Source organism: Canis lupus, chromosome X, assembly GCF_011100685.1.
Source record: "Canis lupus familiaris isolate Mischka breed German Shepherd chromosome X, alternate assembly UU_Cfam_GSD_1.0, whole genome shotgun sequence".
In the NCBI taxonomy this organism is placed as follows: Eukaryota; Metazoa; Chordata; class Mammalia; order Carnivora; family Canidae; genus Canis; species Canis lupus.
In genome coordinates this window covers 56,583,440-56,602,980 of record NC_049260.1, presented here as the reverse complement: position 1 = coordinate 56,602,980, position 19,541 = coordinate 56,583,440, and the positions used below count along the sequence as shown (strand labels likewise).

General features: G+C 40.4%; 1 protein-coding gene across 3 annotated transcripts in view; it reads left to right on the top strand.

The window, feature by feature from the left end:
• HDAC8 (histone deacetylase 8) overlaps positions 1–19,541 on the top strand; it is a 217,577-nt gene that overhangs the window by 186,485 nt on the left and 11,551 nt on the right. For 2 of the 3 annotated variants that reach the window (XM_038587715.1, XM_038587717.1), the window contains one exon: positions 357–462. The exons of the other annotated variant lie outside the window; for it this stretch is intronic. In XM_038587715.1, the coding sequence (XP_038443643.1) occupies positions 357–462 (106 nt within the window). The remainder of the gene's footprint in view (positions 1–356; positions 463–19,541) is intronic. 3 annotated transcript variants of the gene reach the window in all.

Genomic DNA, 19,541 nt, shown 5'->3' with positions numbered 1-19,541 from the left:
AGGGGTGACAAAGCATGGTGTGATTTGGGAAAGCCCAGAGCAGGCCAGTGTGACTAAAGAACAAGAGGCAGTAAGAACTAAGGGTAAAGAAAAAAGTTAAGACCTAAGCAGAGAGAACCTTGAACAACAAGCTAAATAATTTAGCAGTGAACTGTCACTGCAGGTTTTGAACAAGAGAAATGGTACCACAAGAACAGGGCTGCCTGCTGCATCATCCTGCTCAACCCACCTGGGCCTCCCTTGCCTTGTCAATAGTGATGGTTTTCTTTTGATTGTTTCTGTGTGTATGTAGTTCGATTTGGAGGTTTTCTGTGGTTTAGCATTTTTTTTTTTTGGCCTTTCCCTTTTCCTTACAGTTTTTCACAGCATATGGTCCTGATTATGTGTTGGAAATCACGCCAAGCTGCCGGCCAGACCGCAATGAGCCCCACCGAGTCCAGCAAATCCTCAACTACATCAAAGGTGAGCACCACCCCTCAAGTCTTGCCCTCCTCATGCCACCCAGCTTGTGGTGGCCCATCAGTGGGGGCTTCCCTAAATACCATTTGTCTTTTGGTGGCTAATCATTTCACTGACTTAGAAGGGAAACATCTTCTTGGCCTGATAGCTTGTAGTTGGAATTCCACACTGACCACTCTGATGGGATTGTCATTTGGCTAGTTAATGTCACCTTCAGCGGGATAAAAGGTTTACCTTTAGGCACCTCCAGTGAAAGACCAGTTCTAAAGTGTGCCCTGGAACCTTTTCCTTTTAAAAGAGCAACAGTAAAACCCTATTTTTTAAAGATTTCGTTTATTTATTCGAGAGAGAGAGAAAGAGAGGCAGAGACACAGGCAGAGGGAGAAGCAGGCTCCATGCAGGGAGCCCGATATGGGACTCGATCCTGGATCCCGGGATCACACCCTGAGCTGAAGGCAGACACTGAACCGCTGAGCCACCCAGGTGTCTCAAAACCCTCTTTAAAATGAGGGAAGTTCAAGCCAATTCAGACTTAAGGTAGAAGGAAGGAGGGGCTCACAGACATTGTGTTCCAGGGTAGTTACTTGGTCGAGTATGGCCTTGAGAGACTGTCCACCTACAGTGGATAGTCAGGATTCTGGTGCCCTGAGGGTGGGCTCCCCAGTCTTATACAGAGCACTGGAGATGGAGTTGTTGCCCTATCCTGCCCTTCCCTCAGCCTAGCCTACAATTATTCTGGCTTCTGGCCAGAGGGAAATGGCAATCATCAGGTTATTATCCTTTTGATCACACTGTCCACCAGCTATTTAAGGATGCTGCCCTTAGCTTTCCAGTAGAGCCTCCCTCCTAACCCCAATTGCTACTCCACAACTCAATTCATTTTATCTACATTATAACGTCGTTCTGGTGACCCATTTTCCTGTTTAATTGAATTTGTATGTATGTGTGCATATTTTTTTGGATCCTAATTGTTTGTAGTGTTAACAAGCTAAGGGTATCATATCGCCCATCTTGTAGAGTGAAATTCCCATGTTTATTCATATAACGGTCAAGATAGCAACAATTCTCCTACCTTTGACTCCCTAGTTGGAATAGAATCCAGCATGAAAGGGAGGCCTGTACTGTATCAGAGGTAGTCTGAGGGAATACATTGTGTCCTAGGGAGTTTTTGCTGAGGGTTATATTGAGACCCTATCCTTTAGTAGTGTCCAGTCGGTGACAACAGCCAAGTCCTTGGGCAGGGTCTCCATGTCCCAGGCTCCTTTGGCCAGAGAACATTTTCTAAGCTCGTAAGTCAAAGACCTGTAAGGTGAGGCTCACAGCAATGCTTATCGCCTCTCTGGGGTGTCCCATAACACTCAGCCTTCTCTTGACCCTATAGTTTCAAGCCACCTCCCTCTAGCTTCTCGGTGGATATCAACCCCACAAATTCTCACTTCCTAACCAAATCCTCCTCCCTTGTGCAGTCTTTAAGGCCTTTAAACTCTTTATATTCCTGGCCTTTTGCCAATCCTTCTCATTGTCCTGCAGCCCTGATTAACACTAGTGCTCCAACCCTAATTTGTTCCTGCCCCTCACAGACCCAGGACACTTTTTCTGTTTCCTTTGGGACTGATCCTGGACCAACTTCTCTTACCCCTCTTCTTCAACCTTGCCATTTTCGCCCCATCCAGCCTCTAAATCCTCGTAGAGAACAAAGCAATAGAAACAGAGAAACTAAACAAGCCTCTGCAGCTTCTCGCTCACACCTACGTATGTGCAGATATCTGTATGCCTCATGCTTTCTTGCACACATACCCAGACACATATCTCCAGAATTATGACATCTTGCTATTGGAGAAATGGAAATAATAAGGGAGAGAAGACATAAGGAAGGTAATTCAAAGGGAAGAGAATTAGGAAAGGTAAGGAACATAGAAGAGTAATAAATTTTTTAAAAGATTTTATTTATTCATGAGAGACACAGAGAGAGGCAGAGACACAGGAAAGGGGAGGAGAAGCAGGCTCCATGCAGAGAGCCTGATGTGGGACTCGATACTGAGACTCCAGGATCACATCCTGAACCAAAGGCAGATGCCCAACCGCTAAGCCACCCAGGCAACCCAAGAGGAATAAATTTTTAAAAGACTTGAGATAAAAGATTAGTTTGAGGGTTGGGAAAAATAATAGGAAATCTTAGAGGACATGTAAGTTACATGTGAATCAAGATTTTTAAAAGATCCTGACAGGTTATAGCAATATTCTGATTGTAGCACAATGAAATTAAACTTGGAGAAAATGTGGCATTTCTATACACTAACAATGAGACTAAAGAAAGAGAAATTAAGAGTCACTCCCATTTACAACTGCACCCAAAAGCATAAGATACCTAGGAATAAACCTAACCAAAAAGGTAAAGGATCTATACCCTAAAAACTACAGAACACTTCTGAAAGAAATTGAGGAAGACACAAAGAGGTGGAAAAATATTCCATGCTCATGGCTTGGAAGAATTAATATTGTGAAAATGTCAATGCTACCCAGGGCAATTTACACATTTAATGCAATCCCTATCAAAATACCATGGACTTTCTTCAGAGAGTTGGAACAAATCATCTTAAGATTTGTGTGGAATCAGAAAAGACCCCAAATAGCCAGGGGAATATTAAAAAAGAAACCATAGCTGGGGGCATCACAATGCCGGATTTCAGGTTGTACTACAAAGCTGTGGTCATCAAGACAGTGTGGTACTGGCACAAAAACAGACACATAGATCAATGGAACAGAATAGAGAATCCAGAAGTGAACCCTCAACTCAATAGTCAACTAACATTCGGCAAAGCAGGAAAGACTATCCACTGGGAAAAAGACAATATCTTCAATAAATGGTGCTGGGAAAATTGGACAGCCACATGCAGAAGAATGAAACTGGACCATTCTCTTACACCATACACAGAGATAAACTCAAAATGGATGAAAGTTCTAAATGTGAGGCAAGATTCCATCAAAATCCTAGAGGAGAACACAGGCAACACCCTTTTTGAACTTGGCCACAGTAACTTCTTGCAAGATACATCCATGAAGGCAAGAGAAACAAAAGCAAAAATGAACTATTGGGACTTGATCAAGATAAGAAGCTTTTGCACAGCAAAAGAAACAATCAACAAAACTAAAGACAACCTACAGAATGGGAGAAGATATTTGCAAATGACGTATCAGATAAAGGACTAGTATCCAAGATCTACAAAGAACTTATTTTTTTATGTTTTTTAAAGATTTTATTCATTTATTCATGAGACACACAGAGAGTAGAGGCAGAGACATAGGCAGAGGGAGAAGCAGACTCCCTGTGAGGAGCCTGATGTGGGACTCAACCCCAGGACCCCAGGATCATGACCTGAGCCAAAGGCAGATGCTCAACTGCGGAGCCACCCAGGTGTCCTATAAAGAACTTATTAAACTCAACAGCAAAGAAACAAACAATCCAATCATGAAATGGGCAAAAGACATGAACAGAAATCTCACAGAGTAAGACATAGACATGGTCAACAAGCACATGAGAAAATGCTCCGCATCACTGGCCATCAGGGAAATACAAATCAAAACCACAATGAGATACCACCTCACACCAGTGAGAATGGGGAAAATTAACAAGGCAGGAAACAACAAATGTTGGAGAGGATGTGGAGAAAGGGGAACCCTCTTGCATTGTTGGTGGGAATGTGAACTGGTGCAGCCACTCTGGAAAACTGTGTGGAGGTTCCTCAAAGAGTTAAAAATAGATCTGCCCTATGACCCAGCCATTGCACTGCTGGGGATTTACCCCAAAGATACAGATGCAGTGAAATGCTGAGACACCTGCACCCCGATGTTTATAGCAGCAATGTCCAAAATAGCCAACCTGTGGAAGGAGCCTCGGTGTCCATCGAAAGATGAATGGATAAAGAGGATCTGGTTTATGTATACAATGGAATATTACTCAGCCATTAGAAACAACAAATACTCACCATTTGCTTCGACTTGGATGGAACTGGAGGGTATTATGCTGAGTGAAATAAGTCAATCGGAGAAGGACAAACATTATATGGTCTCATTCATTTGGGGAATATAAAAAATAGTGGAAGGGAATAAAGGGGAAAGGAGAAAAATGAGTGGGAAATATCAGAAAGGGAGACAGAACATGAGAGACTCCTAACTCTGGGAAACGAACAAGGAGTGGTGGAAAGGGAGGTGGGTGGGGGGTGGGGGTGACTGGGTGACAGGCACTGAGTGGGGCAGTTGATGGGATGAGCACTGGGTGTTATGCTATATGTTGGCAAATTGAACTCCAATTTAAAAATATAAATAAATAAATAAATAAATTTTTCACAACAACAAGAAAGAAAGAAAGAAAGAAAGAAAGAAAGAAAGAAAGAAAGAAAGAAAGAAAGAAAGAAAGAAAAAGAAAATGTATGGACCAAGAACTGGGTCCTCCGAAGCAATTAGACACATACAAGATGGGAAGATGTGGCTCAGCAGCATTTTGTCTGAAAGAGTTAGGGATTTTAGTCAATGTGGACTTCAGTGTGAGTCTCCAGGACAAGTTGGTCTCCAGAGAAGCTGATGCAGTATCAACTTCATTTTCAAAGGGCTCTAGACATACATACATACATACATAGGCTCTAGACAAATAGGAGCATGCTACTGGTCAGTCAGGATGGGGAAAGGACTATAGACCAGGCTCCAAGAGATCTGATTGGAGGAGCTAGGGCTTTTGGAGAAAAGAAGACAAGGGGAACATGGCCTTCATATCTCTGAGAAGCTGTCCCGGAGCAGAGGGCATAGACCGAGTCTATGTGGTCACAGGGCACAGAGCTAGAACTCTCAGGTAAATATTATAAAAAAGGCAAATTTTTATTGTAGAAGGAAGAATTTTCTAACATTTTGAACCTGTCCAAAGTGGAGCAGACTTCCCAAAAAAGAATGAGGTCTCTGTTGCTGGAGACATGCAAGTAGAGGCTAGATAATCACTTGACTGTCATATCATAGAAAGGCTTCTGCATTGGGGGAGGGTGATAGTACTAGATTATTGTCAAGATTCCTTCTAATCCTAAGATCCTAGGATGCTGTATGTTAAAAATGAGAAAATAGAAAAACAATAAAAAGAATATGATGAGAGTGCAGAGGTTGGTAGATGTCACAGTTTTTGGGGCAGTGGCAGGGGGATAATACTGTGTACAGGAAAGAATTGATGAGAAGAAAAGAAATTAAATGGCTGAGAGTGGGTAGGGAGTAGCCAGGGAGGGCAGACAGCAAGTAGAGTGGCTATAGAATACTAGGAATGTTCAGATTTTCCATTTAGCCATCTCTTTCATATTGGCAAAGTCTTGTGTTCTAGCCATGCAAATGAGCAGAGCACACAAGTCAAGAACCAAAAAGAAATTCAGCTAAACCTAGAAGAAACGAGGCTAGAAAGAAGTCCAAATGTTGCTAAATATGGCCCGATTAACCTGCTATACTGAGACTGTGCCCCTCCAGCCTGGTGACGCATGCTGCCATCAGATAGTGCGTTGCCATGACAATGGTCAGTGTGGAAAAGCTGCTGAATTTTCTACATTCTGAAAAATTTTCCTGAACCTGCCTACATGACTTCTCATTTATTCTTACATATAAAAACCTCAGCAAGGCCAGCCATTTCTCCCTGTATCTTTTGCCCTCCTTCCCTCATTTTAAAAACAAAGGAGGGGGAGGCATGGATTGATTTGGGAAGATGGGATGTCAATGATGAAGTGTATGGATTAAGCTCCACTCTATGAGAGGGAGTTTAGCCAGCATGTCTTGTAGAATTTGTTAGCCTTTGAAGTTGGTTTTTTTCTCTTTCTCACCACATCCCTTAAAGCACAGAAGATGGGATTTTTAACCTACTAAAGATCAAACCTGGGGAGGTTCATCTTATAGAGATACATTCCATATGCTACAGGTTGACTGGAGGGACAGGCAGATTTAGACCTTACCTTATCCCATCTTTACTGCCCATTAGACTTTCCAAGAGGAAAAAAAAGACAAAAATAAAACCTTGGAGAATCAATTCAAGCTGTTAGCTTTATACAGGAAAAAGCTATGTTTTGCTCTAACAAATTGCTCTTTTCATGCCAATAAATCTCAAAGATATGTGTCAGTGTTCACAAGGAAGTGTGGATCACTCAGCCTAGCTCATGCCCACTACTGTAAAACCATCCTCACACCATCTTCATATGCTCAAACTTGTTTGCCTTTCCTCTGCTTGACATACTCCAGAAGAGTTGGCTCACAATGAACCTTCCAAAGTTGGAACAGTGCTGATGTGATCAATCTCCAGGGGTGGCTAGCTCCCCAAGCCTGCTTGGCTCTGTGTGATGCAACCCAAACCCAACCTTCTGTGGAGGAGTGCAGAGGGAGTGTGAGTTGCACATGTGTATGTGTTGACACTGTAATTGGAGGTTACAACTCATTTGCTCTGAGTTCCCAGACTGTACCCCAAGTTTGCCTGGTATAGAAAAGGAGACAAATAGGGCCAGGAGGTAAGAAGGAGGAGGAGGGGGAGGACACAAGAGGGAAGAGAAAGCCTTGTGCACATGTGCCTTTTCTGACCCCTAATGAAGGAGGCTGCATTGGCATCCTATACAGTATAGGGTTGGGGAGATGGACCAGCCAACTGATGTGGATATAGGGGAGATACAGTACAGGTGAAATAATAAGAACAATAGCTGCTATTTATTTTCCAGATGAGGAAACTGAGGCTCAGAGAGGAAAAGTGAGACTTGGCCAAGGTCACATTTGTTCATTCATTCAGCAAGCAATTACTAAGCACCTACTGTGTGCCACACCCTGTGCTAATAGGTGGTAGAGCATACACTTGAACCCTGGTCTTTTTGAATTGGGGCTTTGGAGTCAGACTGTTTGGCCTGTCTAGTGCCCCCCTTCTCTCTGCAGTATTCCCCTGCCAAGTGTATTCATCATACTTCATTTTTCCAATCCTATTTTTTTTAAAACAACCTTGTTTTTTCCAATTGCCCCTGGTAAACTCTTCCCACCATTCACTGCATTCCCAGTTCCTTCCATGTTGCTAATCCAAAGCACCTGACATTGGATGTCTCCTTGGAAATGGGAGGAATATAGCCATGAGCAACACTTGAAATTCTGTCCTCTGATCCAGGCCTTTTAGACTTCTCTAACCCCCTGCCCTGCCATGCTCCCATCACCCTACCATACTGTTACTAAACCTTTCTACTCCATTTTGAGCTGAGTAGAGAAGTAAAAGAGGACAAAAGGTGGAAAAAGCCAACCCATCCAGCTCCTACTATCTGAAGTGTGTCGTGTCAGCCCCATTCCGCTATTTACGGTACCATGGCCCCAAGATGAGACCCTTTGCACATCTCTTGGTAATATTCTCAGGAAACTATTGTGCTGAGCATAACCCACATCTCTGGCAATTGAAGTCTGGGATTGACGTTCTTCTAAGGATTAGCAATTAGGACATCAGGTCTGGACATGTCCAAGGCCTGTTGAAGCTCCAAGTTTGAACCAGTTCTCCTGCCTGGTGGAACTCTACACATGGAAACCCAGCTTATTTCTACACCTTCTCTTGTTTCCTAGGAAGCCATGAGGATAAGTAGAAAGGCAGGGTTGGTCCCAAGACAGACTGACCATCTGTTTTAGGGCTTCTTAGAAGGATTTGGAGCAGGATTGTGGAGGATACCCTGAGCCAATTTGCATTACTTCAGGAGAAGATCTCTGTGATGTCCATTCCCTATCTCCCCTTGCCATCCCCTGTCCCTTTATTCTTCTCCAGCCCACTATGGTTATTTCCAAGAGCCTACCACCAGCCTGGCTTTCCCCACTGACCAGGTTCCTGTCTTATTTCACTAAAGAGTAAAAAAATTTGGAAAGGTTTGTTGTTGCTGTTGTTAAACAGAAAGAGAAATTATAAAAGTGTCATTCAGAAAACTTTATTAATTCTAAAATAAAAATGGAGACTGCTCCCCAAAGTCACAGTAACTTAGACAACAGATTTTAACAAACCATGAAAACCCTTGGCGATTACTTATGAAGACTCCAGATACCTATATAAATCTAGGAGGTGGGAACTACCATTATTGAAAGCCATATGCTGGATTCTTTATATATATGATCTCATTTAATCCTCATAATTGCCTCATAACTTAGGAAACTGGTGTCGAAAGACATGGTGTCATGACCAAGTAGGATTTATCCCTGGGACACAAAGCTGGTTCAACACCCGTAAAACAATCAATGTGATTCATCATATCAGCAAGAGAAAAACCAAGAACCATATGATCCTCTCATTGGATGCAGAGAAAGCATTTGACAAAATACAGCATCCATTCCTGATCAAAACTCTTCAGAGTGTAGGGATAGAGGGAACATTCCTCGACATCTTAAAAGCCATCTATGAAAAGCCCACAGCAAATATCATTCTCAATGGGGAAGCACTGGGAGCCTTTCCCCTAAGATCAGGAACAAGACAGGGATGTCCACTCTCACCACTGCTGTTCAACATAGTACTGGAAGTCCTAGCCTCAGCAATCAGACAACAAAAAGACATTAAAGGCATTCAAATTGGCAAAGAAGAAGTCAAACTCTCCCTCTTCGCCGATGACATGATACTCTACATAGAAAACCCAAAAGTCTCCACCCCAAGATTGCTAGAACTCATACAGCAATTCGGTAGCGTGGCAGGATACAAAATCAAGGCCCAGAAGTCAGTGGCATTTCTATACACTAACAATGAGACTGAAGAAAGAGAAATTAAGGAGTCAATCCCATTTACAATTGCACCCAAAAGCATAAGATACCTAGGAATAAACCTAACCAAAGATGTAAAGGATCTATACCCTCAAAACTATAGAACACTTCTGAAAGAAATTGAGGAAGACACAAAGAGATGGAAAAATATTCCATGCTCATGGATTGGCAGAATTAATATAGTGAAAATGTCAATGTTACCCAGGGCAATATACACGTTTAATGCAATCCCTATCAAAATACCATGGACTTTCTTCAGAGAGTTAGAACAAATTATTTTAAGATTTGTGTGGAATCAGAAAAGACCCCGAATAGCCAGGGGAATTTTAAATAAGAAAACCATATCTGGGGGCATCACAATGCCAGATTTCAGGTTGTACTACAAAGCTGTGGTCATCAAGACAGTGTGGTACTGGCACAAAAACAGACACATAGATCAGTGGAACAGAATAGAGAATCCAGAAATGGACCCTGAACTTTATGGGCAACTAATATTCGATAAAGGAGGAAAGACTATCCATTGGAAGAAAGACAGTCTCTTCAATAAATGGTGCTGGGAAAATTGGACATCCACATGCAGAAGAATGAAACTAGACCACTCTCTTGCACCATACACAAAGATAAACTCAAAATGGATGAAAGATCTAAATGTGAGACAAGATTCCATCAAAATCCTAGAGAAGAACACAGGCAACACCCTTTTTGAACTCGGCCATAGTAACTTCTTGCAAGATACATCCACGAAGGCAAAAGAAACAAAAGCAAAAATGAACTATTGGGACTTCATCAAGATAAGAAGCTTTTGCACAGCAAAGGATACAGTCAACAAAACTCAAAGACAACCTACAGAATGGGAGAAGATATTTGCAAATGACATATCAGATAAAGGGCTAGTTTCCAAGATCTATAAAGAACTTATTAAACTCAACACCAAAGAAACAAACAATCCAATCATGAAATGGGCAAAAGACATGAACAGAAATCTCACAGAGGAAGACATAGACATGGCCAACATGCATATGAGAAAATGCTCTGCATCACTTGCCATCAGGGAAATACAAATCAAAACCACAATGAGATACCACCTCACACCAGTGAGAATGGGGAAAATTAACAAAGCAGGAAACCACAAATGTTGGAGAGGATGCGGAGAAAGGGGAACCCTCTTACACTGTTGGTGGGAATGTGAACTGGTGCAGCCACTCTGGAAAACTGTGTGGAGGTTCCTCAAACAGTTAAAAATAGACCTGCCCTACGACCCAGCAATTGCACTGTTGGGGATTTACCCCAAAGATACAAATGCAATGAAACGCCGGGACACCTGCACCCCGATGTTTATAGCAGCAATGTCCACGATAGCCAAACTGTGGAAGGAGCCTCGGTGTCCAACGAAAGATGAATGGATAAAGAAGATGTGGTTTATGTATACAATGGAATATTACTCAGCTATTAGAAATGACAAATACCCACCATTTGCTTCAACGTGGATGGAACTGGAGGGTATTATGCTGAGTGAAGTAAGTCAGTCGGAGAAGGACAAACATTATATGTTCTCATTCATTTGGGGAATATAAATAATAGTGAAAGGGAATATAAGAGAAGGGAGAAGAAATGTGTGGGAAATATCAGAAAGGGAGACAGAACGTAAAGACTGCTAACTCTGGGAAACGAACCAGGGGTGGTAGAAGGGGAGGAGGGCGGGGGGTGGGAGTGAATGGGTGACGGGCACTGGGGGTTATTCTGTATGTTAGTAAATTGAACACCAATAAAAAATAAATTAAAAAAAAAAAGAAAGACATGGTGTAACATGCCCATAAGCATGTAATAAGTAAGTGGCGACCTCAGGATTTGAATCCAGACCTAGTGCCATCCATTCCTTAGCAGTATTGCTCAGTCAAGTCTACTCATCATCCCCTATCTGCTTTTTTTCCATTGCCCCTAGTAAACCCTTTCCACCCTGCAATGTCTCCCAAAGTAAGGTTGTGAACCAGGTTAATTTTAAGAAGTATGAATATGTGTCTACTTCAGAGCCCAACTAAATCAATCAATGAATGTTTTTTGGAGCCTCCCATGTTCTTAGTACCATGAGAGGTATAAGAGAAGTTTAAAACATAGTCTCTGCTTCTAATAAACAGCTGAGAATTCTAGAGAAGGAGACAAAATTAACCCCTTAAACAGATCAGGAAATAATAAGGCTGTTGCTATGTAGAAGTGAGGGAGTAAGATTTTAGGGAGACTGCTTTCAAAAGGCTTGGAGGATTTAAATTGATAAGAATGAGGAAGTGTTCATAAACAAGGGAAACTCAGATAGGTGGGTGACAGAGGCAGATTGCAAGTTCCCTTGAATTTCAGGCTGAGTAGTCCATATTGGATACAATAAAGTGGGAGCCATTCTAGGTTCTGGAATTAGGACATAACATGATGCAGTGTTATTTGAATGAATCGTGGTGGTATTCCAAGAGTGAGCCTGCAAGAGCCTGGACCAGAACAGTGGTAGTAAGATACCTCCTATGCTGTTCCTCCCAGATGGTTAAGAAATGTTTGAAAAGAATATCAACACTTGGAAGTAGGTCATGTATAGGGGATCAAAAAGAAAAGAAGAAGTAAAGATGATTCTGAGCTTCCCAGCCTGGATACCAACTGGGATGGGAAGCTGTTGGAGGAAGGGGGATAGTTTTACAGAAACAAATACTTGATGTGTTCTGTTTTGATATGTTGAATCCCACAACCCTGAGATCATGACCTGAGTCAAAACCCAGAGTCAGGTGCTCAACTGACTGCACCACGCAGGCATCCCTATGTGTTTGAGTTTATTATTATTATTATTATCATTATTTTTTAAGGTTTTATTTATTTATTCATGAGAGACACAGAGAGAGAGGCAGAGACACAGACAAAGGGAGAAGCAGGCTCTTCACAGGAAGCTCTATGCGGGACTTGATCCCAGGACCGTGGGATCAGGACCTGAGCCAAAGGCAGATGCTCAACCACTGAGCCACTCAGGCATCCCAATTATTATTATTATTTTATCAGACCTATGTCCCAACTTTTGGTTTACAAAACCTGGTAACTGCACCTATACACAGCTGAAAAGATAGGGACTGGAAGGTAGGCATTTTATATCTCTCAGGTGCTGTTTCCTTTCTTAGGTACCCCTAGTAATTCTAAGGTGCTTTCATCTATCTGCTCAAGGGAGCAGATTTTCCCTTGACTCATGATGTAAAGTCTCTTTTGTCTAGTAGAAGGCTATAAAATCCAGATAGCTCCCTAGGGCGACATTCCTTCCCAAAATTCTCATTCACTCCAAGGCAGCAGTCTCTGAGTTTTCTCTTCTGCTCTGTTGAGCTATGTGTTTATTCCTCCTCACAGTCTTGATCACTGTAGCTATATGATAAACCTTAAATCAGGTGTGATTCCTTTTTTTCTTTTTCAAAATTTTTAGCTTATACTAGTTCCTTTGCTTTCCATATAAGCTTTAGAATAATTTGGTCTATAATGACTAAATACCTTAATGTGATTTTGTTAGGAATTGTGTTAAACCTGGATATCAATTTGGGAAGAATTGACATCTTTATTGTATTGAGTCTTCCAATCCATGAACATGGTTTGTTTCTCCATTTACTTAGAGCTTTTTTATTTCCTTCTTCAGCATTTTGTAATTTGCAGCATACAGATCCTAAACACATTTTGTACCTAAGTTTTTCTTTGAGTTATTGTATATTTCACTTTGGTTTCCATGTGTTTATTGTTACTGTATAAAAAATACAATTTTTGTATATTGCACTTAGATCCTGTGACCTTGCTGAACTTACTTATTAGTTCTGTTTTCTTATAGATTCCTTAGAATGTTCTACATAAATCACCACTTATCTACAAATAGAGACAGTTTTATTTCTTCCTTTATGATCTGTATGCTTTTTGTTTCCTTTTCTTGCTGTATTGCACTGCCTTATACTTCCAATACTATGTTAAATAAGAATGGTGAGAGCAGACATCCTTGCCTTGTTCCAGAACTCAAAGGAAAAACACTCAGTCTTTCACCACTATGAATGATGTTAGCTATAGGTTTTTGTAGATCTTCCTTATCAAGTTGAAGCAGTACCCCCTTTATATTCCTAGTTTTATGAGCTTTTGTTACGAATGAGTGTTAAATTTTGGTAAATGCTGCTTCTGCATCATTTCACACTAATACTGATATATATGTAATTTTTATTTTTATATATAATTTTTATTCTTTAGCCTTTTAATATAGTAGGTTACCTTGACTGACCTTCAAATTTTGAACCAGCCTTGTATATCTGGAATAAACTCCGCTTGGTCATTGTGTATGATTTTTACATATATTGCTGAATTCTATTCGCTAATACTTTCTTGAGGATTTTGCATCTTATATTCATGAGGGATATTAGCTTGTCCTTTTCTTTTTTGTGCTGTCAACATCTGCTTTCAGTATCAGGCCAATACTGCCTTATAAAGTGAGTTTGGGAGTGTTCCCTCCTCTTCTATTTTCTGCAATAGATAGGGTAGAATTGGCTTTATTTCCCCTTTTTAGTAGAATTCTGCAAAGAGACCATCTGGGCCTGGAGCTTTCTTTTTCAGGAAGTTTTTCATTTCTACCTTGATACCATTGTGGTCAGAAAACATGTGCTGTATAATTTCAATTTTTTTCAACTGTTGGGATTTGTTTTATGGCCCAGTATATGATCTACTTTGGCATATGTTCTGTAAGTGCTAGAAAAGAATGTGTATTCTGTTTGATGGAATGTTCTATCAGTGTCGATTAGATCCTATTGGCTGATAGCATTGTTGAGTTCTTCTATATTCTTTTGTCATTTTCCGTCTTGTTCTATTATCAATTGCAAAGAGAGGAATGTTGAAGTCTCCAATTCTAATTGCAAATCTCTTTCTAGTTCTATCAGCTTCTGCTTCATGTATCCTGAAGCTCTGTTGTTTGGTGCATATACATTTCAGATTGCTATATCTCTTCTTGGACCCTTTCACCATTATGTAATGTCCCTTTCTGTCCATGGTAATTTTCTTTGCTCTGGAGTCTACTTTATCTGATGTGAGTATAGCCACTACTGATTGTTTGCGTGGCATATATTTTGCTTTTACTTTCAACCTGCTAACATCATATTTGAAGTGAGCTTTTTTTTAAAGATTTTATTTTATTTACTCATGAGAGATACAGAGCAAGCGAGAGAGAGGCAGAGGGAGAAGCGGGCTCCATGCAGGGAGCCCAACGCGGAACTCGATCCCGGGTCTCCAGGATCAGGCCCTGGGCTGCAGGTGGCGCTAAATCGCTCTGCCACCGGGGCTGCCCTTGAACTGAGCTTCTTATGGACAGCATATAGTTGGATGATTTTTTTTAGCCACTCTACCAATCTTTGTCTTTAACTAATGTATTTAGATAATTTACATTCAGTGTAATTTTGATATATTAGGGATTAAATCCGCCATTTGATTTTTTGTTTTCTCTTTATTCCCTCTGTTCTTTCTCTGTTTTCTTTTTCATCCTTTACTGTTGGTGACTTATACCTCTGTTCAAATTTCATTTTGATTCATCTCTAGTGGGGTTTTTTAATTTTTTTATTTATTTTTTCATGAGAGACACACAGAGAGAGAGAGAGGCAAAGACACAGGCAAAGGGAGAAGCAAGCTCCATGCAGGGAGCCTGATGTGGGACTCAATCCCAGGACTCCAGGATCACGCCCTGGACCGAAGGCAGGCACTAAACCACTGAGCCACCCAGGGATCCCCATCATCTCTAGTGGTTTTGATTGTATCTCTCTATGTAGGCTTTTTAGTGGCCATTCTGGGTACATATTATACATACCTAACTTACTACAGTCTACTAGTATCAACATTTTACCAGTTTGAATGAAGTGTAGAAATCTTACCTACCTTTAAGTTCTTTCCTATCTCCCATTTATAATATAATTGCCTTAAGTATTTCCTCTACATACATTTAAAACTACATCAGTGTTATAATTTTTGTTTCAATCATCAAACATAATCTGGAAAACTGAAGAGGAGGAAAAAACCTGGTATATTTATGTTTATTCATATTTTACTCATTCCATTGTTCTTTCTTCCTTCCTGATGTTCCAAGATTCCTTCTGTTATCATTACCTTTCCATTGCAAAAACTTCCTTTAGCTATTCTGTTAGGGTAGGTCTGGTGGCAACAAATTCTCTTAGTTTTCCTTCCTTTGAGATATTTTTATTTCCCCTTCATTCCAGAAAAATATTTTCATAGACCTAGAATTCTGGGTTGACAGTTATTTTCTTGTATCACCTGAAAAATATTTTACCACCTCCTCTGGCCTCCATGGTTTTTAATGAGAAAACCACTGTCATTTGAATTATCTTTCCCTTATAGGATAAGGGTTTGCTTCTCTTTTGCTGCTTTCCAGATTTTTTTTCCCTTTCTTTTTTTCCAGGAATCTGATTATGATGAGTCTTGACATGGATTTCTTTGGATTTATCCAGTTTGGAGTTCAGTCAGATTCTTGAATCTATAGGCCAAATTTGCCAAATTTGGGGGATCTTTAGCCATTTGGGGGGGTATTAATTTTTTTATTTATTCATGAGAGATACAGAGAAGCAGATACATAAGCAGAAGGAGAAGCAGGCTCCCTGGAGGGAGCCTGATGTGGGACTCGATCCCATGACCCCGGGATCATGACCTGAGCCAAAGGCTGACACTCAACCATAGAGCCACCCAGGTGCCCCTAGTGATTACTTGAAATTCTTTTTTAGTCCTATCCCCTTTCTCCTTGCCCTCTGGGACTTTGGTGACATGAATGTGTTAGATCCTTTTTTAAAAAGATTTATTTGAGAGAGAGAGACAGAGAGTAAGGGGAGGGGCAGAGAGAGAATCTCAAGCAAACTCCCTACTGAGCACAGAGCCTGATGTGGGGCTCAGTCTCACAACCCTGAGGTCATGACCTGAGCTGGAACCATGAGTCAGTCGCTCAACTGACTGAGCCACCCAGATGCCCCATGAAGGTTAGATCTATTACCATAGTTCCACATGGTCCTTGAGGTTTTTCCCATTTTCTCAGACCATTTTTTGCCTTTTCTTCAAATTGGGAAATTTATTTTTTTTAAGATTTTTTTAAAGATTTTATTCATTTATTCATGAGAGACACAGAGAGAAAGAGAGAGAGAGAGAGAGACAGGCAGAGGAAGAAGCAGGCTCCATGCAAGGAGCCTGATGTGGGACTCGATCCCAGGACTCCAGGATCACGCCCTGGGCCAAAGGCAGGCTGAGCCACCCAGGGATTCCCTAAAGATTTTATTTATTTATTCGTGAGAGAGAGAGAGAGAGAGAGAGAAGCAAGCTCCACACAGGGAGCCCGATGTGGGATTTGATCCCAGGACTCCAGGGTCATGCCCTGGGCCGAAGGCAGGTGCTAATCCACTGAGCCACCCAGGGATCCCCTCAAATTGGATAATTTCTATTGTTCTATATTCCAGTTTACTGAGTTTTCCTCTCCTACCTCCCTCCACTCTGCTATGGAGCCTATCTATTGAGTTTTTTATTTCACTTGTATCTTTTAGTTCTAAAATTTCCATTTAGTTTTTTTTATTTCTTCTATCACTTTGCTGAGACTTATTTTCTATTTTTTCAAGCATGTTCATAATTGCTCAGTGAAGTACTTTTATGATGGCCTCTTTAAACTCCTTGTCAGGTATTTCCAACTTCTATGTTATCTCTATGTTGACATCTGTTGATTGTCTTTTTCCCATTCAAATTGATAGTTTCCTGTTTCTTGGTGTGGGTGATTTTCTATTGTATCCTGAATATTTTTGATATTTTTATGAACTCTGTATCTTCTTTAAATCTTCTATTTTAGCAGGCTTCCTCTGACATTATGATGGCAGAGGAGGGGAGCACCACCTCATTACTTCCAGTTGGTGATAAAAGTCTAGGTTCCCCACTTAGCTGCCATTGACTGCCTGTGGGGAAAGTGGGACACTTCATTACCACTGAGCAGAGTAGAAATTCAGGTTCCCTATTAGAACTCCACTGATACCATCTGGCTGAGAATGAAAGTGGCACCTTATTGCTGCTCCCCATGTGGTCTCTACTGATGGCAGTGGGTGAGCCTCCTTGCCATTGAACAGGGATAAAAATTCTGGCTTTCCACTCTGCCTTCTCTGGTGGAAGGGGATCCTGGTTGCTGCTAAGCTAATTTTTTATTTTAATGTTTCATACATTTAACAAATACATATTTGGTGTAGATATGTGCCAGACACTACTGTAGGCACTGGTAATAGAGATGTAAATAGGACACGTAAAGGCCTTGTCCATCATGGAGCTTACATTCTAGTGAGGAAGATAGACAATAAGCAAATAAATAAATATTTGATATTGGTTACTGATAAATTCCGATGGGGATGCTATTTTAGATAGGTGGTCAGTAAAGCCCTCCCTGAGGAAATGACATTTGGGAATAGAGCTTAATGAAGTAAGGGAAGGAGCTTTGCAAAAATTGGGATGAAAAACATTCTAGATAAAAAGAAGAGTAAGATAAACCCTAAGGTAGGAATGGATTTGGTATGTTTAATGTATAGTTGACCCTTGAACAATGTGACTGTTAGGGGCACCAACACCCTACACACTTGAAAAATCTACATTTAACTTTTTGTTTTGTTTTTTTTTTTAATTTTTATCTTTGTTTTTTGGCGTCCCTGGGTAGACACAAATGCATATCATTTTTGAATCCCCAAAAACTTAACTACTAATAACCTACTGTTGACCAGAAAATTTACTGAAACATAAACAATCAACACATATTTTGTATATATATTGTGTACTGTATTCTTTTTTAAGTATTTTAATTCCCATTAATGAACATACAATGTTATATTAGTTTCAAGTATACAATACAGTGATTTAACAATTCCATACATCACCTGGTGCTCATCACAAGTGTACTCCTTAATCCTCATCACTTATTTAACCTATCCCCCGACCTCCTCCCCTCTGGTAACCATCAGTTTGTTCTCTATAATTAAGAGTCTGTTTCTTGATTTCTCTCTCTGTCTCTTTTTTCCTTTACTCATTTGTTTTCTTTCTTAAACTCCACATATGAGTGAATCCATATGGTATTTGTCTTTCTGTGGCTAACTTATTTCGCTTAACATTATACTCTCTAGCTTTATCCATGTTGTCACAAATGCCAAGATTTCATTCTTTTTATGGCTGAATAATATTCCATTATATATAAGATGTGATATATATATTATATATATATAATATAAGATGTGATATATATATAATGGAATACTATATATATCACATCATTATATTATATATTATATTATATTATATTATATTATATATACCATATATATCCACATCTTTATCCATTCTTCAATCGATGGACACTAGGCTGTTTCCATATCTTGGCTATTATAAATAATGCTGCTGAGCAGCCCAGGTGGCTCAGCGGTTTAGCACCACCTTCGGCCCAGGGTGTGATCCTGGAGACCCAGGATCGAGTCCCGCGTCGGGCTCCCTGCATGGAGCCTGCTTCTGTCTCTGCCTCTCTCTCTCTCTCTCTCTCTCTCTCTCATGAATAAATAAATAAAATCTTTAAAAATAAATAAATAAATAAAGTTGCTGTAAACATAGGGTTGCTTGTATCACTTTGAATTCGTGTTTTTGTATTCTTACAATAAAGTAAGGTAGAGAAAAGAAAATGATATCAGGGACACCTGGATGGCTCAGTGGTTGAGCATCTGTCTTTGGCTCAGGGCATGATCCCGAGGTCCCCCAGATCGAGTCCCCCATCGGGCTCCCCACGGGGAGCGGCTTCTCCCTCTGCCTGTGTCTCTGCCTCTCTCTCTCTCTCTCTCTATGTCTATCATGAATAAATAAATAAAATATTTTAAAAAATGATATCATAAAAATTATAAGAAAGAGGAAATACATTTACAGTACTATACTGTAAAAAAATCCATGTGTAAGTGGACCCATGCTGTTCAAACCATGTTGTTCAAGGGTCAACTGTATATGTTTTAGTGTGTATTAGAGAGAAATATAACTGTCACATCAAACTGATGATTTCACAGATATTGTTGCTTAGGATAAAGTTAAATGTTTTCTTTTTCATTTTTTTCTTAAGGTTAGGTTTCTTTAAAGCGCAGTTGGTATAAGAGAGGTCTCCACATAAGTGGTATGTAAATATGACAAATTTCTTGACAGTATTGAAGTTTGGGAAGCAAATCTGTCTCTGAGATAGATAATGTTATTAGCTCCATTCAGCAGATGAGAGAACTGAGACTTAGGGAGTTCGATTATTTTGT